At 46.3% G+C, this 27,648-nt stretch overlaps 2 protein-coding genes across 4 annotated transcripts in view; one reads left to right on the top strand and one right to left on the bottom strand.

The window, feature by feature from the left end:
• LOC119965251 (sodium/potassium-transporting ATPase subunit beta-1-interacting protein 1-like) overlaps positions 1-9,623 on the bottom strand; it is an 840,540-nt gene extending 830,917 nt beyond the window's left edge. Inside the window, exon 1 of one of the 2 annotated variants that reach the window (XM_038795744.1) lies at positions 8,974-9,623. In XM_038795744.1, coding sequence (XP_038651672.1) covers positions 8,974-9,160 — 187 coding nt within the window. In that variant the 5' untranslated portion in view covers positions 9,161-9,623. The remainder of the gene's footprint in view (positions 1-8,973) is intronic. The other variant, XM_038795754.1, reaches the window with a different exon arrangement.
• A 693-nt stretch (positions 9,624-10,316) lies between these two features.
• LOC119977471 overlaps positions 10,317-27,648 on the top strand; it is a 60,468-nt gene continuing 43,136 nt past the window's right edge. Inside the window, exons 1-2 of one of the 2 annotated variants that reach the window (XM_038818433.1) lie at positions 10,318-11,155; positions 18,935-19,111. In XM_038818433.1, the coding sequence (XP_038674361.1) occupies positions 10,895-11,155; positions 18,935-19,111 (438 nt within the window). In that variant the 5' untranslated portion in view covers positions 10,318-10,894. Of the gene's footprint in view, positions 11,156-18,934; positions 19,112-27,648 lie in introns of both variants that reach the window. The other variant, XM_038818444.1, reaches the window with a different exon arrangement.

Raw genomic sequence — 27,648 nt, 5'->3', positions numbered from 1 at the left:
ACCTGGAAATGTTAAAGCAGACGCCCTAGCAATAGCAGGTTCTAGGCATGGTTATTTTTGGAACCCCCCCGAAAGCGCCCAAGTACACGCAGTTCAGGTCTCACAGACCAACATACAGGAATTAGCCCAGGCACAGAAACAGGATGAGGAGCTCAGGGAAGTTTTAACAGGAACCTTCCCAGCCCCTTATGACAAATTTAAGAGTTCCATGACCACACATGACGGTGTGATTCTTAAAGACAGCCTTTATGTAGTTCCAGAGCTGGATAGGAACCAACTCATTTGTTTGTTCCATGACAATCATGGACAACAGGGAATTGAAACCACTTTAGCCCACCTCAGACCGCTCTGTTGGTGGCCAAATTTGAAAGCCGACGTAACACACTACGTTGAGAATTGCTTGATCTGTTCCCAGAACAATCCAGACAGATACGCAAAGAAGGCTCAACTTAGCCACACCCGCCCCGTTAATGGCCCATGGACTAATCTCCAGATCGACTTCATAGGACCCCTACCCCCTTGCAGAAACGGCTATAAATATGAGTTGGTGGTCATCGACACCTTCACAAAATGGGTAGAAGCATTTCCATCGCGCACTAATACGGCAAAGACCACAGCCAAAATACTGACCCACCACATCTTTACAAGATGGGGACTCCCCCGGAGCATAGAGTCCGATCAAGGCTCCCATTTTATAGGACGAGTTATGAAAAACGTCCTGACAATTTTTGGAATCACTCAAAAGTTTCACATCGCGTACCAGCCCCAGTCAAGTGGTATTGTCGAATGAATGACTAGGACACTAAAAGCCACCCTTAGAAAAATGGTTCAGCAGAACAATAGCACCTGGGACTCAGTTCTCCCATTTGCATTGATGTTTTTACGAAACACGCTATCCACGTCCACAGGATACACCCCCCACACTCTCATGACCGGACGCCCATGAAAGGAACGGAATATTTGTTAGGATTAGATTTGACCAGCCCCGCAGTGACAGCCCTCACACATGAAAACGCTGTGCAACAGCTAATCGGAAATATTAAAACGGCCCAACTAGCAGCCGCAGTAAGAATGGGCACAAGAAAAGAACAGAGCAAGGCTTGTTTCGACAAGACAGTGCATGCCACTGAGTTTAAAGTAGGGCAGCAAGTGATGCTTTCCCTTTACAACTCCAGCACATTCCTGTCACCTAAGTACTCAGGTCCGTACTCCATTTTGGACAAAGTAAGCCCCTCCGTGTACAAAATAAAATACCCAATGGAAAGACTGCGTGGTTTCACATAAACCAACTTAAGGCTTATGGCTCGCAGTGCAATCACACACACCACATCCTGCTCGCCGCAGCAGATGAACTCGCCCCGCCCACAGGAAACGCATTCCTACCCTCCCCCAGCCAGTCCAGCCCATCCTCGGACCCGACTTCGACACCGCCCCCTAACACACCACTCCGCCTCTCGCCCTCCCCAGACAGTAGCGACAGTGACAGTGACTGCGAAAGCACTGACGACAGCCACAGCACACCACGATACTATCCCCCTTCACCAGGCCCAACTCCCAGTGACTCCGAGAACAATTCAAGTGATCCCTTCGAGATCACATACATTAAAACCCCTGACCCAGACCCACCACCTGACAATGACGGACTGAACTCCAGTAGCTCCCAACTAGACTCACGAATCTGGCACCGCGACAAGTCATTCAGGCTCATCAGGAACAATGAGATGGACCCCAAGTCACCCCACGCAGTTTTGGCAAGACTTATACAGTCAAGAGTATGGCAGCCGGGAGAAGATGATGACATTGAGTCTGACTCCCACCACGCGAATCCCTTTGCGACCCTGTATTCGTTGCATGTTTGTTTGCATGTGTTTGTTAAATGTTCATTGTTTGAAATTTAAACAGCTTTTCACAGCCCGACGCCACCACTCCTTTAACGCCCCCAGGCAGTTAATGGAGCATGTTTGTCCACGGCCAGATGCCAAGTTTGTCTGATAACTTGCCAATTAGCTTATCAGCCGAAACCTCTGAGAACTTGCCCGAAAACAGTTTGTAACTGCTCTTCGAATTTGAGGTTAGGAGCGGCAGTACTGCAACCCCCCCCCCCCCCCCCCCCCCCCCCCCCGCCGATTACTACATTCTTGCCGGTTACTCAGGCAGTGGAGAAACGGCACTTACCCCCGCCCTGCCTGAGGACCTCCCTCTGGTCAGCTAAGCTCGGGTAGAGCACGTCCCGCCCTACCTGGGGATTCCATCCAATTCTTACCCGCCGCGATCCATACACACCTCATTTTGGCTCTTTCATTTCAAAAGTTTTTGTTTTATTTTACAGCGACCCTTCGGTTGCTTCCCTCATGCTATTTACATCCTCAAACATTGGGATGGTAAAACGCACAGGCTGCGAGACGGCTCGCACTGTGTCAATATTTTTCAAGAATATCTTATCCAGCAATTCAGTTTTTTTTTAAATGAGGGAGTCACAGATGGTGACCAATTATGAAGGGTAATTGGCAATAAATTACCCTTCGGGGCAGCACGGTAGCATGGTGGTTAGCATAAATGCTTCACAGCTCCAGGGTCCCAGGTTCGATTACCGGCTGGGTCACTGTCTGTGTGGAGTCTGCACGTCCTCCCCGTGTGTGCGTGGGTTTCCTCCGGGTGCTCCGGTTTCCTCCCACAGTCCAAAGATGTGCGGGTTAGGTGGATTGGCCGTGCTAAATTGCCCTTAGTGTCCTAAAAAGTAAGGTTAAGGGGGGGGTTGTTGGGTTACGGGTATAGGGTGGATACGTGGGTTTGAGTAGGGTGATCATTGCTCGGCACAACATCGAGGGCCGAAGGGCCTGTTCTGTGCTGTACTGTTCTATGTTCTATGTCTATGTCCTAAAGGACAGACAGACAAACACACGAGATCTTAAGCAAGATAATGACAGATATTATGTTTGTATTCACAGAATCCAGAAGCTCAAAGAAGACAAGAAGAGAAGAAAGAAGAGAAGAGAAGGAAAGATGAAGACGACCTCCATCTTTGTTATATGGACACCAGCAGGATCCCTTTGGTTGCGCGCGAACGCTAACCCCCTCACCCCCACCCCACGGGCCGTCAATGATTCACTCCCCCACAGTACACAGAGCCCAGTAACAGTCAACAGTACCCCGACCTGGTGTGATAGGTTTATCACATGGTATTCCCTCTCGTATATCGTTGAAGCACTTTTAGCACTGGCGATACTTTGCAGTATCGTGCAGACCATTCGCATGAAGAAATGGCAAAGGAGAGCCCGCCGCTCTCGCACCCTAGTATACAGGCGGCATGGACAAGCTGGGCCGAAGGGCCTGTTTCCATGCTGTAAACATCTGTGAATCTATGACTCTATAACCAAGCATTTAGGAAGTTACTTTACAATGGTAATGTATCTTACAACACAAAGAATAACTTGAACTTCAGTCAGCATGACTGAAAGCTCGAATGAGAAGGAAGGGAACATAGAACATAGAACATTACAGCGCAGTACAGGTCCTTCGGCCCTCAATGAGGGCTGAACACCCCCTGGAATCTATTTCACTATTCAGTTAAATCATGGGTGATCTGTATCTTAACTACATCAACCCATCTTTGTTTGTGATCCCGAATACGCTGGCATAACCCTTTGCGCAAAGTTAACAGGAGCAGTATTTGCAGTGGAGAATCCAGGATTGCAGAAGCTAGCAGAGGTTGGGTCAGGCAAAGATGATGGGAAGATTCACAGACAAGTGTAGCCACCTGGGGTGGCCACGCCCTATTTCAAAATGGACACTCGCAAAGAGTGCAGGGAAAAACGGACAGCACTAGAGAAAACAAGCAGGTGCAAGGTTTCCTGTGTATTAAGACTTGCAGAACCCAGACAGAACTGAAACCAATAGCCATTAGCATATTAATGAGCTATCTCCCGGGACAAAAAGGAAACATTGAAACAATCGAGACCAGGACAGACTCCCCAGCGCCAGTGGGAGCTAAAACAAAGGCAGGCCGATACAAACGATTGGGACATGGTCCAATTAATTGGGACCAAGTCCGGGGTCCGCCCAGAAGGGCGCGAAACCCCTGGGGTCTATAAAACAGAGTCCCCAAGGTCAGTTCGCTCTCTTGGAAGAACTCTCACCTTGGCATTTGGCTCTCCGTGACGAGAGGTCCGCCAAGCACCAGCCAAGTAAGTCTAAGGTCAACGCACGCTACGAGATAGATGCTCCTAGCTACTATCCCATACCAGTTCAAAGCCAGCAGTATCAGAACCGGACAACGGCCATTGTTCCTCTGACTGGGTGGGCCACTCGAAGCTAAGTATAGGCTTTACTAGTAGTTGTAGTTTAGCGAATAGAGTTTATGCATGAGTAATAATTGACTGTGTATGTAAATAAATGTGTATTGATTTCAAACTTACTAACTGGTGTATTGAGTTTTTGATCAGTATTCGGCTTTAAACCCTGTGGTGGTATCAGAAAGATACCTGGCAACTCTTGAGCAAAGGTAATTAAAACAGCAAATTAAGGGAAAGCATAACGAGCAACACAAGGCTAAAAGATTTTAAATTGAATATGATGGGACCCTGTGAAGGTCAGCAATGATTGATGATTGAGAAACAGTGATAGACAGTACAGTGGAATTTATGAAGGTGGGGTGTAAAGGAAAGTAAGCAACGATAGCGACTTCAGAGTTGAGCCTGGGAGTGCCCACAATACATCCTCAAATCCAAGAACAATCCTCTATTTACCTGTCAATCTGATTTCCTATAATTTGATACAGCAAAGAATCTTATCCAGTGGAACTGTTTCCCAACCCACATGGACTCCCCTCCCACACCTTTTATGTTCTTGATCAAGTGATTAATTTATCTGCAAGAGAACAATAGATTAGAATGGCAGGTAGGTTTTTGATGACCACTGAAATTATGCATCTTCTTTTCTCTTTCAAAGGAAACTTTTTCTCATGCTACTTGTTTTTTTATCCAAAAGGTACAACCTCCATACGTATTTTCTGATTGACTTGGTTCTGAAATGATATTCTCCATATCCCTTACGAACCTTATAACTAAGGGCATCAAAGCTTATGGAGGAAAGGCATGAAAATGGATTTGGGTGCAGATCAGTGATGTTCTAATTAAATGACAGAACAGGCCCGATGGGCTGAATGACCTGATCCTAATTCAATATTATAACTACTGAGCAAAAGAGACAGTTAAAAGCTTTGCTTGTTTTTCATTTTAGTTGCATTTAGTTGCAATTAAACACCTTAACTTCAAAAATATTGCACACAAATAATGTATCTTTGAATTGCAGTGGTTGTTCAGTTGCCTACTCTATCTAGAGATGAACAATTAGGCTTCCAAGACAAGACTACCAAGTGCCTTCTGACATTTCACATCCACATGGAACCCCAGCATTTGCCAAATCCAAAGTCAGCTCTAGCCAGTCACATTTCCTTTCAAACATGATCCACATTTTTAAAAAAAAATCATAAAATGGTTATGCTTTTGTTTTAAACATCTACACATTGTTTACCTATTCGGAATCAAATTAATCGCAACTCAAACATCTTTTATCCTAAAATGCTCTTTTCACTGTGCACCCCACATTGCGTAACACTGCACAGCACACCGAGTTGGGTCTCCTACAATTGTTTAAGTGTGAATACAACATTCAGGAATGGGTTCAAGTAGTAGTCATGGTCCATTCTTGGTCACATTCATGTTGGCCAATAGTCAAATCGACACTCACTACAAGAATGTAGTGATATTCTCCAGGACATTTCATCTACCTTAACAGAAGGCAGCACGGTAGTACAAGTGAATAGCTTTGTGTGTTCACAACGCTAGGGTCCCAGGTTCAATTCCCCGCTGGGTCACTGTCTGTGCGGAGTCTGCCCGTTCTTCCCGTGTCTGCGTGGATTTCCTCTGGGTGCTCCGGTTTCCTCCCACAGTCCAAAGACGTGCAGGTTAGATGGATTGGTGATGATAAATTACCCTTAATGACCAAAAAGGTTAGATGGGGTTATTGGGTTACAGGGATAGGGTGGAAGTGAGGGCTTAAGTGGGTCGGTGCTGACTTGATGGGCCGAATGGCCTCCTTCAGCTCTGTATGTTCTATGTTCTAAGAGTTCAGCCCAGAGCATTACCCATTAGGAGTCATGCTCCTCCATCTAACAACTAACTGTGGTGTTGTTTGAGCAAATATTCAGTCTGCAAATGGTTTAATTGTCCTCCATGGATCCTCTGTGCGGCCTTTCATAACTCTTCAGTCTGATACGAGATCAACATGAACTCACTCAGTTTCTCTCCACGAATGCTGCCAGACCTGCTGAGTTTATCGAGCATTTTCTGTGTTTATTTCTGGTTTCCGCATTTGCAGTATTTTGCTTTCATCATCATCATGTTATTGGTGCCTGGAGAAACACCTGTAGCTCTGGGTACATCAGATGTTGAGAATTTGGCATAGATGGTCCTCAAATCAAGTTTCAGTGCTTCCTCCACATGGCTGATTGGTTACAGTATTTCCCAATGAGGGATAGTCTGCATTACGGAAGCGTGCAAGGCTCTTTTGGGGGGTGGGGGGGTTCCTTGTTCTGACTACCCTGATGGTGTTTTACCCTGAGACAGTGACGATCTACATGAAGATCCTGTGGAAGACATGCCCTGGTCATTCAAGGTGACATTTCTGGAAGGTTGTCTCAAAGCTGATGTGTCCAGTAAGCACCCAACTGTTTGTGATTTTGCCCTACCCATTGGGGAATTGTTCCAGAACTTTGGTGTGGTACGAATAGCAAAGCTAGGATTCTGCTTCATACAGCAGGATGGCCTGACAGAGTTTTCTCTTAATGACCATGCTTCTCTCAGGCATGATCATGATCACGTAGACAGAAATGAATGCACGCTCAGATATGGTCAATCATGCCATCCCTAGAAGACATGCTACCAAAGTATGAGAATTTCTTGGCAGCTTTGAGACTGGTGCCATAAACAGTTAGTTAGGTCCAATGCTTCATCACTGTGTGATGCATAGCAGCCTTCCATCATGGGGACACCAATTTGGACAGCAAATTTTTGGCAGCACCAAATTGTTTGCCATGGTCTGGGTGGCTTCCTTGGCGAAACCAACAAATCTTTTTTTTTTAGAAATTTAGAGTACCCAATTCATTTTTTCCAATTAAGGGGCAATTTAGAGTGGCCAATCCACCTATCCTGCACATCTTTTGTTGGTGGTGGGGGCAAAACCCACGCAAGCAGGGGCTGGTTTAGCACAGTGGGCTAAAGAGATGGCTTGTAAGACAGAACAATGCCAACAGCGCAAGTTCAATTCCTGTACCGGGCTCCCCAATCAGGGGCCGGAATGTGGCGACTTGGGGCTTTTCACAGTAACTTCATTGAAGCCTACTTCTGACAATAAGCGATTATTATTATTATAACACGGGGAGAATGTGCAAACTCCACACGGACAGTGATCCAGACCCAGGATCAAACTTGGGACCTCGGCGCCGTGAGGCAGCTGTGCTAACCACCGCGTCATGGTGCTGCCGAAACCAACAAACCTAATGACAGATAACTTGTGTCCCATCTTTGTCCCACTAGTTAAGATTGATTCATTGTCGATTTACTATAATTAGCAATTAATTTAGTGTATGGATATTTGACAAACACATTTGTAGTTTTATTTGGTTTTACTTATTAGATAATTGCCTCCAAGTTGCAGCTGTTGGAACATCCAAGGTGGAATTGAAGTGCAATCCTGCGATGTAACATTCCATTTTTCACCCGAGAGAACATTTTCATTTCTAATAAATAATTGAATATTTCAACACCGCTGACCTCAGCCTGGTCAGTTCCTTCAGTAATAAAATAGGTTACTGCACACCCGTGACACGGTGGTTAGCACTGCTGCCTCACAGTGCCAGGGACGCGCATTCAATTCCAGCCTCGGATGACTGTCTGTGAGGAGCTTACACATTCTCCCTGTGGCTGCGTGGGTTTCTCCAGATGCTCCGGTTTCATCCCACAGTCCAAAGATGTGCCAGTTTGGTGGGTTGGCCATGCTAAATTGCCCCTTAATTTCCAGGGTTGTGTGCGTTAGGTGGGGTTACGGGGATAGGGCAGGGGAGTGGACCTAGTAGGGTGCTCTTTCAGAGGATCGGTAGAGACTCGATGGGCCGAATAGCCCATGCTGTAGGAATTCTACAGTTTTATGTTACACACTTTCAAATTACCCTCTAGAGATGAAACGATTGACCATATCTGAGCATGCATTCAGGTCTGCCTACCATGTCAGAGGCATCAAGACGAAGCTCCATCAAGCCATTGTACTTTCCATTCTCAGTTGAACTGAAAGGCAGTACCAGGTTATGATAACACCGTTCGCCCGCCAGGAGAGGACACAACCCTTCGCTTAGGAAACATGTACACACCTTTCCTATCAATACAACCTGATCCAGTCCCGCAGCAGATCCAGACAAGGAGCTGCATCAAAGCAGTGCGGGGAGGAGGAAAGAAAACCGACCCAAATCGTATCGTTAACATTTACAATGAGATCAAAGGTCTGCAATTACTCAGGTTTTTAACCGTCCAGCACCGTGGCTCTGCTGAACACTGACAGAAGGAACAGGTTCATTTTGAGAACGGGTAACTTAAGTATCATCACGCACACAAAAAAAACCAAGTCAACGCTCTCTCCTCGTGGCTATTGTTCACTATTCGAAATAAGATTTTTTTGAAACGCTAAGATTTTCACATAATGGGAAATAGCCCAGGTTAACTGCAACGAGAGACTAACATAAACACATACACGGGAAAGTCTCATTTGTTATCTGGAATCCAGTGACTGCAAGTGGATGGGTACAACTGTATTCGTCCCACAGGGGAGGAATACCCGATACCAGCCACGTTTAATCTCAATACACACACACACATCCACTTTGTACAAAAATCGAAAAATAAAGGAAATCCCTCAACTTACCAATTGCAAGGTGCAGAGTACGATTAAGGTGCAGCGCCCGTTGCATCTCCCCATGGTCCCAGTCTCCGATTACTTTCAACAGGAAGAGATGAACCTGGAAGGGTTTCAACTGAAATAGCTGAGGTTTATTTTCACACTTCCTCACGCCCAACAATCCTGCTTCTGACCAGCATACTCCGCTTAGCATTCACACCAGGCGAATGATATTGCCGACCCCCACACAGACCTGACTGGGTCCCTCATGTCCTTCTCATGGTCCAGGGGCGGCAGAGAGCAGGTCACATCCCCACCCACCCCGGTCTGCCACACCTTCAAATGCCAACAGGAAAAGCGTTCAGATGTTGCTCTCCATTCCTTTCTCTCTCTCTCTCTCGCTCTGGGGCAAAGTGTAGCCGGGATCTTTAAACACCGATGTAGCTGAAACTCCACATGTTCTCCCTCCGCCCGAATGGAAATGAGAGGGGAGGGCGGATGATGCACGGGGTGATGTGGGCCGTTTTATTACCCCCCTCCTCCCTTTCCCCTCCTTAACTGGGCGCCGCTGTGTTCAAACACACAACACTGCAGTCAAAAGATCAACCAATTGGCTCGGAGAGTAAAAACCCTCCATTCACGGGGTGGGGTAGTTTCTGACTAGTCACCCCACCCCTCCCCTCCCCCAAATCAGATCTGCTCTTCTATTTCACACGTCTGTAAATGCCGCTTTATTGGTTTATTTATCTATCTGGCCAACTCACATTTCAGCCCTGACATATACAGTCGTTCCCCCCTCCCCAACCCCTCTGGCCCTCCAACATGTTGATTTGAATTGTATTCTAGTTACATTTTATTTCTATTGTAATTCCGACAATCCGCTATCCGCCCTTCTATTGTCTCTCCAACTTCCTTTGTCATCCTGGTGTCTGCCCCCCCCCCCCCCCCACCAATATTGGCCTTTTCACCCTCTCTGGTGAGAAACTTGCCCGCGATCTCTCTCATTCTCTTATTCAGATATTAAAGGATGATTTTTAATTGGAAATGCTTTGTCGCTCGCTCCTCGCGTCCAGCCCGGAGGGTGGGAGGAATCGAAGCGAATTCCTGGTGCAGTAACTGCTGACCTCTAGTGAGCAGGTTCAATTCCACCTTGCACTCAGAATTAGCGCTATTAAAGCAGCGTGGGGAACAGCAGACCCTGAACTCCAGGCTAACGAGTGCCAGTACAAGACGAATCTAAATGCATTTCTGCTTTTACCCATCCTGGTCTGTTTTAAATTGCGTCCTTCGTTGTTTGATCCCATTGAAGGGCGGGATTTACGGCAGAAACTGCCAATAAACCGGGTCCTCAGTTTATTAGATTTTTTGGTGTTGCATGGGATGGTTCCAATACTCAGATCACCGCAAATTAAAACAGAACCGCAGCATTTGTACAATCAATCGATTCATTCCAATTGCCTCAAATCGCCGGATCTCCATTTGAGAGTCGGTGCGGTGTGCAAAATAAAAATCTCCCGACTGGTGATATTTCTGTGTCGATTGTAAATCGATCGCGCGTTGGTAAGGAAAGCTGACGACAAGACCCCTCTCCCTGTTCAAATGGCCGACTTCCCTGACAATCTTTAAAACAAAAGTGTGGGAGGCTGCTGTGCATTTCTTCCATCAAATGAAGAAAGATAGAAGCCGCTCAGCTCAGCTAGCATGTTGACGTCGCGGAGGAACCAGCTGGCTTGAGAAAGTTCCACAGATCGTGTTCTTTTACCTTTTGTCCTGAGATTCCAGAACAGTAATTCTGTGACTACAGAAAGGGGCCTTCTCTCGAAACCAAACGTCTTTTTTTTCGAGGGAGGAAAAATAAAAGGTGGGGGTGGGGGATAAAGACGGAATAAAGACAATAAACATGGGCCGCCGATTGACGCGAAGGTGAGGGAAGGCCAGCCATCCCAAAATGTCTTTCTGGTGTGGGGTCTTATTTGTGGTCACGACAGCCTTCTCCCTCAACGTGCTGTACCACGATCTGTTTGTCACTGAGCCGGGGGGTGTTGTCCCTAAGGGGTCACTCATTGGCTCACTCCACCAGGCCGCGGGAAACACAGGAGCTACCAAGGACCCCAACTGTCTGGACTTTCTGAGCCCACCCAAGTTCAAGATCTACCATCCCTTCACTGCATTGCTACCCGCAAAGCAGGCATTCGACATCCAGTTCGAAGTAAGTATCCGGGTTGATGCTTTGGGGGGGGGGGGAGGGGGGGGGGGGTTAATACATCAGATTTAAAAGGAAACAGTTCACAAATGAGTTTTACTGCTCGATTTGGGCTCACCCCTTCCAGCACGTTGTCCGGTTTGGGATGTACATTGTTTTTTTTTAAACCGCGGGCCATCTGTGGAAGCAAATGCGCACGGCAAGATCCCAGAATGGAGAGTGAGCCTCGCTCGTGGTTGAAGATGGTGATCGCTGGTCCCCCTCTCCGAATGGGTGCAATGGCATCTTCAGCATCCAGGTGAGCAGCTGGGAGAAACAGACCCTCGCATCTGGCCTATGCTCAAGAGGCAAAGACATTTACTGTCTCATTGCCTCATCTTCCTTTTGCCAACTGGGTAAGCTGAAGAATAAAACTTGGTAACATCCAATGATGTGTTGGAGTTGAAGCTGGTTTGTAGATGTCATAGATGGAACCACAACAAATTCGTTCTTGACAGTCTTGCAATGAAGCAAAAAAGTCATGTGTGTGTATAGGAATGATTGCACCTGAGAAAATCTCTACAGTAAAATCTCAGTTAACCACTCCAATTACAACACCAATAAACATGGTTACTAAAAATGATGATTTGGCTCCTTCAGTTAATCAGCAATTCCAATGCTACAAATTAATTTGACATTGTCCAGCCAGCAAACTGACCAGCTGCTGGGTATGAAGTGAGCAGTAAGTAGCCAAGGAGACTGGTCAATCAATAGAATTGAACCTTGTGGAGCCTGATGAAGTGACATTAGGCCAGATTTTCATTGAGTTTGTTATTGAGTTGTGGTAAAGTTCAAAGTGGGCTGGTACATGATGTATTTCCATACATTTAAGGAATCAACAATACATGGAGTAAGTGCTGCCAATTTCTAAGTGCCAGATAGCACAGACAAGGTTGGACATTCAACTCAGCAATAATTGCCAAAAATTCAAACAGACTAGATGTTGCCACATAAAACTAGGAGCTACACCAGACTAATTGTCATAAAATAGAGACTTCTGCAGATCATTTATCAGAACAAGGATAGAACTTTGCATTCGGCAGCACCTTTCATGATGCTCCAAAATGCTCCACAGCCAGTGAAATATTTTTAAATTATTTGGGCTATGGGCAGCAAGTAGGAGAGTGGGACAAAGTGGGTAGCTCTTGTAAAGAGCCGGCACAAGCATGATGGTCCAAAAGGTCTTTCTGCATTTCTGTGCTTCATTTTAAAATTTCATTCCAGGGATGTGGGTGTCGCTGGCTGGGCCAGCAGTTGTTGCCAGTCCATAATTGGCCATGAGAAGGTGGTGGTCAACGGTCTTCTTGAACCGCTGCAGTTCCTGTTGTGTAGATATACCCACAGTGCTGTTAGGGATATCATTCCAGGATTTTGACCCAGTGACAGTGAAGGAACGGCCCTATATTTCCAAATCACGGTGGCGGGTGACTTGGAGGGGAACATCCAGGTGGTGGTGGTCTCATGTGTCTGCTCTTCTTGTCCTTCTAGATGGCTGTAGTTGCAGGTTTGGATGGTGCTGCTGTCTGAGGCGCTTTGGCAAGTTTCTGCAGTGCATCTTGTAGATGTTCGACACTGCTGCGATTGTCCTGCAACATGTTATGATCCAAAGTATATTCACTATTGTAGGGAAGTGCAGCAGTCAATCTGTAGACAACAAGATTCTACAAATAGCAATTACTAAATAATGTAATTTTGGCGTTGTTGTTTGTGTGGTTGGCTAGGATGTTTGAAGGTCTCCACTGTCCTTCCAATGTGTCAGATAATCTTTTACGTCCATCTAAAATGGAAGAAGGCGGGGTTTGTGAAGGGAAGGCAGCTGAACACAAACGTACGAAGGCTCCTCAACGTCATTATGATGCCGGCTGTGGAAGGGGAGGCGGAGATAGTGGTGGCATTAGACGCGGAGAAGGCCTTCGATAGGGTTAAGTGGAAGTACTTGTGGGAGGTGTTGGAGAGGTTTGGGTTTGGGGAGGTGTTTATCCGGTGGGTGAGGCTGCTCTACGAGGCCCCGATGGCAAGTGTAGCCACAAATAGGAGGAGGTCGGAGTACTTTTGGCTGTATCGGGGGACGAGACAGGGGTGCCCCCTGTCCCCCTTGCTCTTCGCATTGGCGATTGAGCCCCTGGCCATGGCACTGAGGGAGTCAGGGAACTGGAGGGGCCTGGTGCGGGGTGGGGAGGAGCATCGAGTGTCGCTGTATGCGGACGACCTGTTGCTGTATGTGGCGGACCCGGTGGGGGGGATGCCGGAGGTGATGAGGATTCTTAGGGAATTCGGGGGTTTCTCGGGGTATAAGTTGAACCTGGGCAAGAGTGAGGTGTTTGTGGTGCATCCGGGGGATCAAGAGGAGGGGATTAGTAGGCTCCCATTGAAGCAGGCAGTGAAGAACTTCAGGTACCTAGGGGTCCAGGTGGCGGGGAGCTGGGGGGCCCTGCACAAGCTCAACCTCACAAGATTGGTGGAGCAGATGGAGGAGGAGTTTAGGAGATGGGATATGTTACCGCTGTCACTGGCGGGGAGGGTGCAGTCCGTCAAGATGACGGTGCTCCCGAGGTTTTTGTTCCTGTTCCAGTGCCTCCCCATCCTTATCCCGAAGGCCTTTTTTAGGAGGGTCAACAGGAGTATCACGGGATTTGTGTGGGCGCATGGGACTCCGAGGGTTCGAAGATTGTTCCTGGAACGAGGCAGGGATGGGGGGGCTGGCGTTGCCCAACCTCTGTGGGTACTACTGGGCGGCCAACGCAGCGATGGTGCGTAAGTGGGTAATGGACGAGGAAGGGGCAGCGTGGAAGAGGATGGAGGCGGCGTCTTGTGTGGGCACGAGCCTGGAGGCGCTAGTAACGGCGCCGTTGCCGCTCCCTCCAACGACGTATACCACGAGCCCAGTGGTGGCGGCTACCCTCAAAATTTGGGGGCAATGGAGACTGCACAGGGGAGAAATGGGGGGCTCGATGGAGGCCCCGATATGGGGGAACCATCGGTTCGCCCCAGGGAGCATTGATGGTGGATTTCTGGGCTGGCACAGGGCAGGGGTTAGGAGGTTGAGGGACCTGTTTGTGGAGGGGAGGTTCGCAAGCTTGGGGGAGTTAGAGGGGAAGTTTGGGCTCCCCCGGGGAACATGTTTCGGTACATGCAGGTTAGGGCGTTTGCCAGGCGGCAGATGGAGTGGTTCCCCTTGTTGCCCCCACGTGGGGTACGGGACAGGGTGCTCTCGGGGGTGTGGGTCAGAGGAGGGAGGATTTCGGACATATACCGGGTAATGCAGGAGGTAGACGAGGCCTCGGTGGAGGAACTGAAGGGTAAATGGGAAGAGGAGCTGGGTGAGGAGATTGAGGAGGGGACGTGGGCGGATGCCCTGGAGAGAGTGAATTCCTCCTCTTCCTGTGCGAGGCTTAGCCTCATACAGTTCAAGGTGCTGCATAGGGCCCACATGACTGGGACGAGGATGAGTAGGTTTTTCGGGGGAGAGGACAGGTGTGCTAGGTGCTCGGGGAGCCCAGCGAACCACGCCCATATGTTTTGGGCGTGCCCAGCGTTGGGGGAGTTTTGGAAGGGGGTAGCAAGGACGGTGTCGAGAGTGGTGGGATCCAGGGTCGAGCCAGGCTGGGGACTTGCAATTTTTGGGGTTGCAGTGGAGCCGGGAGTGCAGGAGGTGATAGAGGCCGGTGTTCTGGCCTTTGAATCCCTAGTAGCCCGACGGAGGATCTTGCTCCAATGGAAGGATGCGAGGCCCCCAAGCATGGATCTCTGATATGGCGGGGTTCATTAAATTGGAGAGGGTGAAATTTGCCCTGAGGGGATCAGTACAAGGGTTTTTCAGGCGGTGGCAGCCTTTTCTGGACTTCCTGGCGGAAAGGTAGGGAAATAGGCCGATAGCAGCAGCAACCCGGGGGGGGGGGGTAAGGATTGGGGGAGGGAGAACTGTGCACATGGGTTTGTGGAGGGTGCTATCTCTCTCTTTTTTGTTTTTTTCTTTTTTCTTTTTCTTTGTTTTTGTTCTTTCCTTTTGTTTGAAGTTGCTCTTGAAGCTGGGGGGGTATTGTTCATGGGGTGTTACCGCGGTTGTATGTTAATAGAGTTAAGATGTTTATATTTTGTAATTTGTAAAAATTTCAATAAAAATTATTTTAAAAAAAAATAAAATGGAAGAAGGGACTTCACATAAATTCCTCTTCCGAAAGATTCATCGATGATGATGAAATGAATGAAATGAAAATCGCTTATTGTCACGAGTAGGCTTCAATGAAGTTACTGTGAAAAGCCCCTAGTCGCCACATTCCGGCGCCTGTCCGGGGATGATGGTGGATAGTGTATCATGCCGTTAACACAGCAATGAAATGTGACCTTACATTATGTATTCCAGTCTCACCCCTCCAGCATCTCACCATAGGAATTGGAGACGAGAGTGCTGCCACCATTATGTCAAGAGTATCATATCGTGTATCTGTATTCAGCTTCAGACAATAGAGCCTGTTTTTTCATGCTTGTTTAAATTACCACACTTGGGACACGCAGCTTTTCACTGTGGGTCCCACTGGACGACTTATGGACATAACCTTGCTGACACTTCAGTGCAGTAAAGCAGGAATGTTGCATTGTCGGAGGTTCGATGTTTCAGGTGCAAAATTAAACCAAGTCCTTATCTAGCCATTTGGATGGATGTAAAAGGTCTATGGCACTATTCCAACAAAGGCAAGGAGCGTTCCCCAGAGTCCCGGCAAACATTGTATGCCTCAATCAATGCCAGTGGTATTGTGGTATTGTCACAGGGCTAGTAAGCAAGAAACCCAGGAGACCTGGGTTCGAATCCCACCACAGTAGATGTTTAAATGTGAATTCAGTAAAATCTTGAATTAAAAGTCTAATGATGACCATGAAACCATTGTTAACTGTTGTAAAAACCCATCTGGTTCACAAATGTTATTTTAGAGAAGTAAATTTGCACTCCTTACTTAATATGGCCTACATGTGACTTCAGATCCACAGCAATGTGGTTGAAACTTAAATCACATAGTGGTTAGCACAATTGCTTCACAGCTCCAGGGTCCCAGGTTCAATTCCCGGCTTGGGTCGCTGTCTGTGCGGAGTCTGCACGTTCTCCCCGTGTGTGCGTGGGTTTCCTCCGGGTGCTCTGGTTTCCTCCCACAGTCCAAAGATGTGCAGGTTAGGTGGATTGGCCATGATAAATTGCCCTTAGCGTCCAAAAGTGCCCTGAGTGTTGGGTGGGGTTATTGGGTTATGGGGATAGGGTGCAGGTGTGGGCTTGGGTGGGGTGCTCTTTCGGGAGGATGGTGCGGACTCGATGGGCCGAGTGGCCTCCTTCTGCACTGTAAATTCTATGATGATGCTCTCCGGAGTGGGAAATAAATGTTGGCCAAGCCAGCAATGCCCAGGTCCCATGAACAAGTAAATAATTGTTAAAAAATTTATTGCTGTTTATGGGATCTTGCTGTGCACAAAGTTGTGTTTCCGTCATTGCAACAGTGTCCACACTTTAAAAAGTAATTAATTGGCTGCAAAACACTGTGACACTCAGAATGCATGGAAGGTGTTAGCAATCTGAAAGTTGTTAGAAGGTGTTAGTGGGCAGCACGGTCCCAGGTTCGATTCCGGCTTGGGTCACTGTCTGTATGGAGTCTGCACGTTCTCCCCGTGTGTCCTCCAGGTGCTCCGGTTTCCTCCCACAATCCAAAGATGTGCAGGTTAGGTGGATTGGCCATGCTAAATTGCCCTTAGTTTCCAAAATTGCCCTTAGGGTTGATTGAGTGGGGTTACTAGGTTATGGGGATAGGGTGGTGTGGGCCTCGATAGGGTGGTCTTTCTAAGAGCCGGTGCAGACTCGATGGGCCGAATGGCCTCCTTCTGCACTGTAATTCTATGAAATGGAAGTTTTTTTTTTACTAATTTGTTTGTTCAGCATGGTAGTTCCAAAACCAGCAGAGGCTTGTTGAGAATTAGACTACGTCTACCGGGAATTATCTGATTATATAATCAGAAGATATGTAATTAGGTATCAATATGGATGTAATAAAGAACAAGGAAGTATATTAGGTGCATCTAGCTTGTTCCTTTCTCAATCTAATTACAAGCTATCCCATGATGGACGATACGCTACTTAGCTCCAGAATGATAGTCCTGCTAAACGTCCCTTGACTTTCAAAGATAATGAAACAAAGCTCCCAAACATCAATGCTGATATGCTATTTTGGCTCAGGTGAGTCAGAAGTTCATGGAGTCAAACCATACTCATTATTTTAAACTGTACTCTGAAGAGACATACAGTGCAGTATTGAATAAACTTTTTAATGTTGGAATTGGGATCCATTAATTGATGCATTAAACTGAAGCACTTAGATTTTAACGGGTCAGGTGGATGTTAAAGATCTCTTAAGAACTACGAGCAGGAGTAGGCCACCTGGCCCCTCGAGCCTGCTCCGCCATTCAATGAGATCATGGCTGATCTTTTGTGGACTCAGCTCCACTTTTCCATCTGAACACCATAACCCTTTATTCCTTCATTCTTCAAAAAACTATCTATCTTTATCTTGAAAACATTTAATGAAGGAGCCTCAATTGCTTCTCTGGGCAGGGAATTCTATAGATTCACAACCCTTTGGGTGAAGAAGTTCCTCCTAATAATTCTATTTGATGACTAGCAAGGAGTTCTACAATTTTCATGCGTGACTTTCCTTCCTCAAACAACACCTCCAAAGGCCTGTGTTTACAGACCACCCCAGATTGTCCTTGAGAAGGTGGCGATGAGCCGTGTTCTTGAACCATGTGATATGGATACACCCACAGTGCTGGAAGGGAGGGACTTTCAGAATTTTGACCCAGTGGCAGTGAAGAGAACAGTAATTTATTTAGAATGGTGTATGACTTGGAGGGAAATCTGCATGTGGTGGTGGTGTTCCTATGTGACTGCTGCCATTATTAACCCCATGGTATTTATGGATTGCCATGAATAGATTCATCTGCATAATAACAATTTAGAGAAATATTATCAAAAATTTGTTGTTATTGGAGTGAAAGGCCTTGCTATAGGCCAGGGTTCAGAAAACACCAAAGTATATCATGGGATTCACCTAACCCACAACTATTTATAGATTTTGGTTATGAGGAGCACAAGGGTCTACCTTTGAGGTGTTATTCAACAGAGGCCTTAAGCACTTTTAATCAAACACAAGGTTTATTCTACGGATTCAGTTAACATTTTTATAAACACACACAGTAAGCATTTTTCTCAAGTACAAATATAAATATCCCACACAGCTACAGTACTCTATAAATAACCCTAAATGACTTCCCTAACTGTTTCAATCATGTAACAACCTCGATTAACCCAAAAACTCTTTTACCAAAACAGTGAGTTTGAATTCCTTCCAGAAAACAGTTATCACTGTTAAATTATCAAGTGATCTGGAGACACATTTTAACACGCAGAGCGAGAGAGACAGACAATACTTCTCTGTCTGAGTCCAGCTTCCAAAATGTGTAAACAAAAGTAAAACTCAGAGCCACAGCCAACTTCCAGCTCAAAAACAAAACTAAAAACCAGGAGTCACAGCCCAGCTCCTCCCACACAATGACATCACTGAAGCCATTTGATAATGCAAAAAAAATCTTAAAGGGGCACTCCCATGACAGCCAGGACTTAGACCTGACAACTACAACCATAGTTTGATCTGTGATCATTCAATTTAGCAGCAGGAATAACTTATTTTCCCATCTACACATTATCACAAGGTAGACCAAGAAGACACAACAGAAAAAGATGAAGTACAGCCTGCCGAGACTGGCCTTGCTGTCATAGAAACAGGCCTTTCAGTCATCCACAGTGCTCAATCTGTCATAGAGAATGAACACTTTGACGTGGAAATTGTGGAACTAGTGTCCGATTTGGATGAAGATGACCAAGAGCCTGTGAGTATTCTGATTCAAAGAGTTTTCACCCTTTTCTTAGCCATCTACTCTACCTGATGTCATTGCATTGCTGATTTGCTGTTGTGCTCTTGTCTCTTTCTTTCCTTCTCTGCCACATCTCTCCTTCAATGATTTTTTTTCTGCATTGGTCTGTGTTTTTCCTCATCTTTCGATGAGACGTGCACGAGTTGCTGGGGTTGAGATGCTGCTTCAGGGTACCTTGAGAGTGGGGTTTGCAAAGGAGAATCATAGAATCTCTACAGTGCAGAGAAAGGCCATTCGGCCTATCGAGTCTGCACCAACCCTCCAAAAGAGCACCCTATCTAGACCCAAAGCCCCGCCGTATCCAGGAACCCCCACCTAATCTTTAGACACTAAGGGGCAATTTATCATGACCATCAATCTAACTTGCACATCTTTGGACTGTGGGAGGAAACGGGAGCACCTGGAGGAAACTCATACTGACAAGGGCAGAACGTGCAAACTCTGCACAGACAGTCATCTGAGAGCGGAATCGAACCCAGGTCTCTGGCGCTGTGAGGCAGCAGTGCTAACGACTGTGCCACCGTGATGCCCGTCAGTGGACTTCAGTGACTCTCCTTCATTTCCTTCCTCATGAATACTGATTCCCCTATTCTGTAATTTCTGGTGTTTCCCTTACTCCTTCCCACTGCACATTTCCTTTCTCCCATCCCCTCATTTCCACCACTAACTTTACCGTACCCTCTCCTTTTTAAAAAAAGACTTTGCATCTGTCCCTGCTTGCTTCAACCTTGCCAGACACAGTGGGCGGGATTCTCAACCCCCCCCCCCCCCCCCCCCCCCCCCCGGCCGGGTCGGAGAATCACCCAGGGGGGGGGGGGGGGGCAGCGTGAATCCTGCCCCGCCGCTCCAACGCCAGCTGCCGTTTTTTGCCGGGGGCGTGGATCGCGCTGCGCCAGTCGGGGGCCGTTGGCAGTGGCCCCCCAGGCGATTCTCCGGTCTCCGATGGGCCGCCCATTTTCAGCCAGTTCCGCAGGCGTGGATTAGACCAGGTCCGTACCGGCGGGACCTGGCTCTGAGGGTGGCCTAAGGAGTCCTCGGGGAGGGGGGGGCCCCGAGTATCCGGCCCAAGGGGGGCCCCCCACGGTGGCCTGGCCTGCGATCAGGGCCCACTGATCTGCAGGCGGGCCTGTGCCGTGCGGGCATTCTTTCCCTCTGCGCTGGCCTCTTTAAAGCTCCGCCATGGCCGGCACGGTGAAGAAATCCCCTGCACATGTGCAGGAATCATGCCAGCTGGCGCTCCTGCGCATGCGAGGATTCCGCACCTTCCGGATGGCCCAATGCCGGAGTGGTTTACGCCACTCTTTGGCGCCGGTACGGCCCGCCCCGCCCGGATAGCGGAGAATCCCGGCCAGTGACTTTACTTTCTATCCACTCTTCCCAATACCTTAGTTCACCCCTCATGCTCACAGGACCCCTTATCATTTCCCCCTTTCTATTTCTCTCAGAGGTTGTTCATGTTCAAAATTCAACCCTTTTTTCCAAGAAAGACACATTCCCAATGCCTCATAGGTGTAAGGAATTGGAATCCTTGTCATCACAATTAGTATTGACTAACCTTGCCAGATAATCAGTTTTCTTCAACATTTAATGAACACGATATTACCTAGAGAAATACATGCAAACACTCTGACACCATGTCTCTCTGACTATGTAACAGTCTGGTTCCTCTCTCACACATCTCTTTCTGTCTGACCTTAGCCCTCCTTCACTTAATACACTAAAGCTTACAGAATATAAAAATGCTACAGCAGATATATTATCATGGCACACTCAGTTTTATCTCTCTCTCATACTGACACACAGCTCACATGCGTGCACACACACATGCACACACAACCACACACACAGCTACTCTTTCACTTAAAAAAACTCAATATAAATTTGGGCTCAGTGAGGTTTTATAATTTATCCCAGCATTTTTCAAAATTAGTTAAATATATAAGCTCTGAAGGAGAAAGTGCTGGAAGGCAAAGGAAAAAATCTAACTATACAACTGACTGAACGCAATGCACCCTGAGAAATGGAGTACACTATGGTCAGATTGCACATTCTAAATTCAGTGCACAGTGCCAAGCTTTAGGGAAAAAAATATCAAGTCTAAGACCAGACTTTTGAAAGACACCAAGGCATTACAAATAAAAATGTTTATTGAAAGCATTAAAGGTGTATAAAAAGGGGAAGTCAGGCAGAAGATCATATGTGTTCAAGTTCCACTCCAGATCCATGAGTACATAATCTGGGCTGACACTTCACAGAAACCTAAATTGGCCTCTTGAACCTTTGCATTCAGTCAGATTATGGCTAATCTGAGCATAACTCCATATCCCCACCTTTGTGCCCACATCCCTTGATATCTTTGGATACTCTTGCAAGTGAGTTACACTCTTCAAGTATTATCTTTCATATTAAATAATAAGCCATTCTGACCTATCAGGTGGATGAAAACAATATTAGACAATTCGTAGAACCACAGGGTATTCCCACGTTCTGATCAGCATTTCATCCCTCACCCAACAATACTAAAACTGATTATTTATTTGTGCCAGCACTGTTTCTGGAATATTACCATGTGCAAACTAGCTGCACTGTTTGCAAACACAATAACAGTGACTACACTTCAAAAAATAGCATTGGCTGTTAAAATACTTTTAGACATCCTGACGGTGTGTAAGGTGCTCTCTAAGTGCTGCTTCATTCATTTGTTCTTCTTTCATTCTTCCTTTGTATTTAGTTAGTCATGAACTCCTGGGTTTGAATACAAGAATAGAGAAGTCTTGCTTAGATTGCACCTGGAATACTGTGTACTTGTTCCCAAATGGTAGGATTGCTCTATGTAGGGAGACTGGGGAAACTAGGCCTATATTCTATCGGGTTTCAAAGAATGAGAGGTGATCTCATTGAAACCGGAAAAATATATAAAAGGGATAGCAGAGTAGATGCAGACAAGATATTTCCCCTGGTTTGGGAGTCTATAACCAGGTGACACAATTTCAATATAAAGGGGAAGTCACTTAAGACCGAGATGAGGAGATTTGTTTTTACTCAGAGTTGCAAACCTTTGGAATTCTCTACCCCAGAGGGCTGTGGAAGCTCGGTTGTTGAGTATGTTTAAAACAGAGATTGAAGATGTCTAAATACCAATGACATATGGGATTTGGGGATAGTGTGAGAAAAAGCCATTGATGTGAAGGACCAACCATGCTCTTATTGAATGTGGAGCAAACTCAATGACCTATTGCCGCGCCTAAGTCCTATGTTCCTATGAAATATGCAACTTATTGAATTATTGGGCTAGATTTTGCAATCAACTGTGAAGCAAATGCACTCACAACTGACCTCAAAGAAAGCGACCCAAAAAAATTTAGCGACCTTTGTGGTTCAGACTTCCCCTTTTTCAACGCAGTTTAAATCTGATGCCAAGGCAAGGTGATCTCCAGGTGTGCAGCAGCTATGGTTTCAACAAGTAGGATAAAAAGCCAATCACATTGATGTACAAAGCAAGTAGGAAGGTAGGTGTTAGGAAGGCTAAAAGGGGTCATGGCAAACAGGATTAAGGAAAATCCTAAGGTGTTTTATAAATATGTAAAGAGCAAAAGGGTAGCCATAGAAAGGGTTGGTCAATTCAATGATATTGGAGGGAATCTATGTATGGAACCAGAGGAAATAGGCGAGATACTAAATGAATACTTTGCCTCAGTATTCACCAAAGAGAAGGACTTGGTAGATGAGAAGTATAGGATAGAGTGTGTAGAAATTTGCGGCAGCACAGTAGCACAAGTGGATAGCTCTGTGACTTCACAGCACCAGGATCCCATGTTCGATTCCCCACTGGGTCACTGTCTGTGTGGAGTCTGCACGTTCTCCTCATGTCTGCATGGATTTCCTCCGGGTGCTCCGGTTTCCTCCCACAGTTCAAAGACATGCAGGTAGGTGGATTGGCCATGATAAATTGCCCTTAGTGACCAAAAAGGTTAAATGGGGTAATTGGGTTACGAGGATAGGGTGGAATTGAGGGCTTAAGTGGGTTGGTGCAGACTCGATGGGCCGAATGGCCTCCTTCTGCATTGTATGTTCTATGTTCTATATTCTGAGTCATGTTGATATTAATAAAGAGGAGGTATTGGACATCTTAAAAAGCATTAAAGTAGATAAGTCCCCAGGGCCTGATGGAATCTGCGCAGAATACTATGGGAGGCAAGGGAGGAAATTTCTGGGGCCTTGACAGTAATCTTTGTATCCTCATTGGCTACAGGTGAAGTTCCAAAGGACTGGAGAGTAGCCAATGTTGTTCCATTGTTTAAAAAGGGCAACAGGGATAATCCAGGAAATTATAGGGCGAAGAGCCTTCCGTCAGTGGTAGGGAAACTATTGGAAAAGATTCTTAGAGATTGGATTTACTCACATTTGGAAACAAATGGACTTATTAGTGATCGACAGCATGGTTTTGTGGAGGGGAGGTCGTGCCTCACTAATTTGATCGACGTTTTCGAAGAAGTGTCAAAGATGATAGATGAGGGAAAGGCAGTAGATGTTGTATACATGGACTTCAGGAAAGCCTTTAACATGGTAAACTGGTACAAAAGGTGATGTCACATGGGATCAAAGGAGAGCTTGCAAGTTGGATGCAGAACTGGCTTGAGCACAGAAGATAGAGGGTAGCAGTAGAAGGGTGCTTTTCTGAATGGAAGGTTGTGACTAGCGTTCCATAGGGATGAGTTCTGGGGCCTTTGTTGCTCGTGGTGTATATAAATGATTTGGGAGAAAATGTAGCTGGTCTGATTAGTAACTTCACAGACAACACAAAAATTGGTGGAGTTGGGGAGAGGGAAGAGGATTGTCAGAGGAGACAGCAGGATATAAACTGGTTGGAGTCTTGGGTGGAGAAATGGCAGATGAAGTTTAATCCGGACAAGTGTGAGGATATACATTTTGGAAGGTCCAATGCATGCATAAACTACACAGTAAATGGTAGAACTCTTACGAGTACTGACAGGCAGAGACATGTAGGCATACATGTCCATCAATCACTGAAAGTTGCCATACATGTGGATAAGGTGGTCAAGAAGGCATACGGCATGCTGGCCTTCGGCATACGGCATCGGTCGGGACATTGAATATAAAAATTGGCAAGTCATGTTGCAGCTGTGTAGGACCTTAGTTAGGCCTCATTTGGAATATTGTGTACAATTCTGGTCGCCACACTACCAGAAGGATGTGGATGCTTTGCAGAGGGTATAGAAGCAGTTCACTGGGATGTTGCCTGGTATGGAGGACATTAGCTATGAGCAGAGGTTTTATAGACCTGGTCTGTTCTCACCGGAATGACGGAGGTTGAGAGGCGACCTGATAGAGGTCTACAATGTTATCAATGGCATGGACAGAGTGGATTGTCAGATGCTCTTTCCTCGGGTAGGAGAGTCACGTACTAGGGGACATAGGTTTAAAGTGCGTGGGGAAAAATTTAGAACAGATGTACGAGGCAAGTTTTTTACACAGAAGGTGGTAAATATATCGAATGCGCTGCCTGGGGAGGTGGTGGGAGCAGGTACAATAGAGGCATTTAAGGGACAATTAGAAAAATATATGAATAGGGTGGGAATGGAAGGATACAGACTCCGTAAGTGCAGACGGATTTAGTTTAGGCAGGTACCATGGTCAGCACAGGCGTGGAGGGCCGAAGGGCCTGTTCCTGTGCTGTATTGGTCTTTGTTCTTTGTTGTTCTTTGTATTCTCATAGACAACAAACCGGAAAGTTAAAAGCTTTTTTTTGCTTTTAAGCTAAATTTTCAGATAATCAAATAAATAATTATGATTGAATTGATATAAATGCTAAAATATTTTTTTTAAATTAAAATATTATTCAAATGTATTTTTCTCATAACGGAGAAAGTTTACATTCCATAAATATGTAATTAGCTTTTCAGCATCAGTGAGGACAATTACCAGTAATTATGAAGGCAGTATGCCATTAAAACCGAAGTTACGTCTCAGACAACAAAGTCTCTCCATGAGAATAAAGGTGGAAAACTTGAATCATGAATTCACTGATTGATTCAGGATTGAAACCTGGGGTGGGGGTAATTCAACAACGCACCCTCTGGAGGAGCATTGAGTTACTAGCAGTGACTTTTCCACTTTATTCTGTGCTGTCAAAGTTGCTGTCAGTATCTGACAAGTTAGCAATCCTTTCTCTGTCTTGAGCAACTCGAAACCCAGGCAAGATTGAAGTGTTAATCCCCATTTCTGACATTAGAAATTAGAAAGCACAAACCAACACAGAAGAAAAATAATGACAGATACAAAAAAATGTTCAGAGACTATTTTAAAACAAATGGAAATGCAGAAGCCAGAATGCCAAAGTCATGGCGATTTACCAGATTTGTAAAATGGCAATCATTGTCACACTTTTGACAGCGAAAACTGCCAACTGCGGTGCAATGAAACACAGAATTTAGTATATCATTGGTTGTTTCAGCAATAGTATGTCAGCTCAAAACATTTTTTTAAATGGTCGGCTACGAAAATAAAAATTTCTCCAATTCTGCGGGTTACTTTGAGATTCTATTTTTTTTAAAAAATAACTTATTTAAAGGCACGCATTAGGAAGCCACTAATTGGAAATTTTGCTGAAGAGTTTTTTCTATTACTGCTTCGCAGTTTATTCAGACAATCATCAAACTGTCTTTTCCCTGCAGCAGCCATCTTATGAAAGAAGCCCATGCCAAAAGGGAATTGAACCACAATGAAGAGATTGTTCCATTCATTGCACTATATGTTCTTCTCTCTTGATAGAAAATTAACAAGGATTTTTCACTATATCCTTGCCAGTATTCCTCTCCCAAATAACATAACAAAAAATAGATTACCTGATCATTCCTTCAGTTGATGTCTGGGAAATATTGCTGTGCGCAAAATGGGCGCTTTCTTTTACTTTTAAAACTAAACAGACTCTACTTAAATAGTAATTAATTTGTACATGGAGCACTTCAGGACATTAAGAGAAGATAACGCTCTACATCATTACACATTTTGTTTTCCAGTTCATTGACCAGGGCCCATAAATATAAGATGGTCACTAAATGAATCCAGTAGGGAATTCAAGAGAAATTCTTTTTTATCCAGAGAGAGGGTTAGCATAGTGAGAATTTAAGGCACATAGCACAGATACATTTACAGGAAAATTATGTAAACATGAGGGTGAAAATAGAAGAAGGACATGGTAAGATGAAGAGAAACTGAAGGAGATTTGTGCGAAGTATAAATGCCGGCATGGACGAGTCATCCTGAATGGTTTGTTTCTGTGCTGTACATTCGGGGAGTTGGTGATCTCCCTGAACGTGTAATCCATAGACCCAGGCGAACGGCCTGGGAACATGGTTTAAACTCCCAAAATAGCAGCTGGTTCAATTTGAATTCAATTTATACATCAGCAGTTTAAAGCAAGTTATTGAAATGATGGCCATGAAACTATCTTAGAAACATAGAACGCAGGAGCAGGAGGAGACCATTCGGCCCTTCAAGCATCTTTTGCCATTCATTATGATCATGGTTCACCATCCAATTTAGTAACCTGTTAGGGGCACACGGTGGCACAGCTGCCTCACGACCGCGAGGCCACAGGTTCAATCCCGACTCTGGTCCACTGTTCGTGTGAAGTTTGCACATTCTCCCCGTGACTGCGTGGGTTTCATCCCCACAACCCAAAGATGCGCAGGGTAGGTGGATTGGCCAAAGCTAAATTGCCCCTTAATTGGAAAAATGAATTGGGTACACTAAATCAATTTAAAAAAAAACTTACTAGCCTGGTCCCGCTTTCCCCCCATATCCTTTGATTCCTTTAGCCCCAAGCGCAATATCTAACTCCTTCTTGAAAACATGGGGCGCGATTCTCCACACCCCATGCCGGGTGGGAGAAACGCGGGAGGGCTGGGTGAATCACGCCACGCCGCCCTGGCACCCCCCACGATTCTCACACCCTCCCAAAAATGGCGTGTCATGTTTTTCGACAGGCCGCTCGGAGAATCCCCGCACACCGTTTCTCACGGCGACCGGCGATTCTCTGGCCCGGTTGGGCCGAGCGGCCTGCCGAACCCAACCGATTCACGCCGGTGCCAACCACACCTGGTCACTGCCGGCGTGAACAGCGTGCGACCGGTGAGTGTGGGGCCTGTGGGGGGCGGAGGGAGGATCGAGCACCACGGGCGTGCTCAGGAGATGTCTGGCCCGCGATCGGTGCCCACCGATCGTCGGGCCGGCATCTCTAAAAGACGCACTCTTTTCCCTCCGCCGCCCCGCAAGATCAAGCCGTCATTTCTTGCGGGGTAGCGGAGGGGAAGACGGCAACCGCGTATGCGCGGGTTGGCGCCGGCCAACCTGCGCATGCGCGGCTGACGTCACTTCAGCGCCGCCGGCCACGTCATTCCCGCCGTGCCGGCGTCAGCACTTAGTCTCCCGTTGGGAGAATCACGCCCATGGATTCTCGGTCGACCAAC

This window comes from Scyliorhinus canicula, chromosome 1 (genome assembly GCF_902713615.1).
Source record: "Scyliorhinus canicula chromosome 1, sScyCan1.1, whole genome shotgun sequence".
In the NCBI taxonomy this organism is placed as follows: domain Eukaryota; kingdom Metazoa; phylum Chordata; class Chondrichthyes; order Carcharhiniformes; family Scyliorhinidae; genus Scyliorhinus; species Scyliorhinus canicula.
This window is presented reverse-complemented; position numbering and strand designations above follow the sequence as displayed.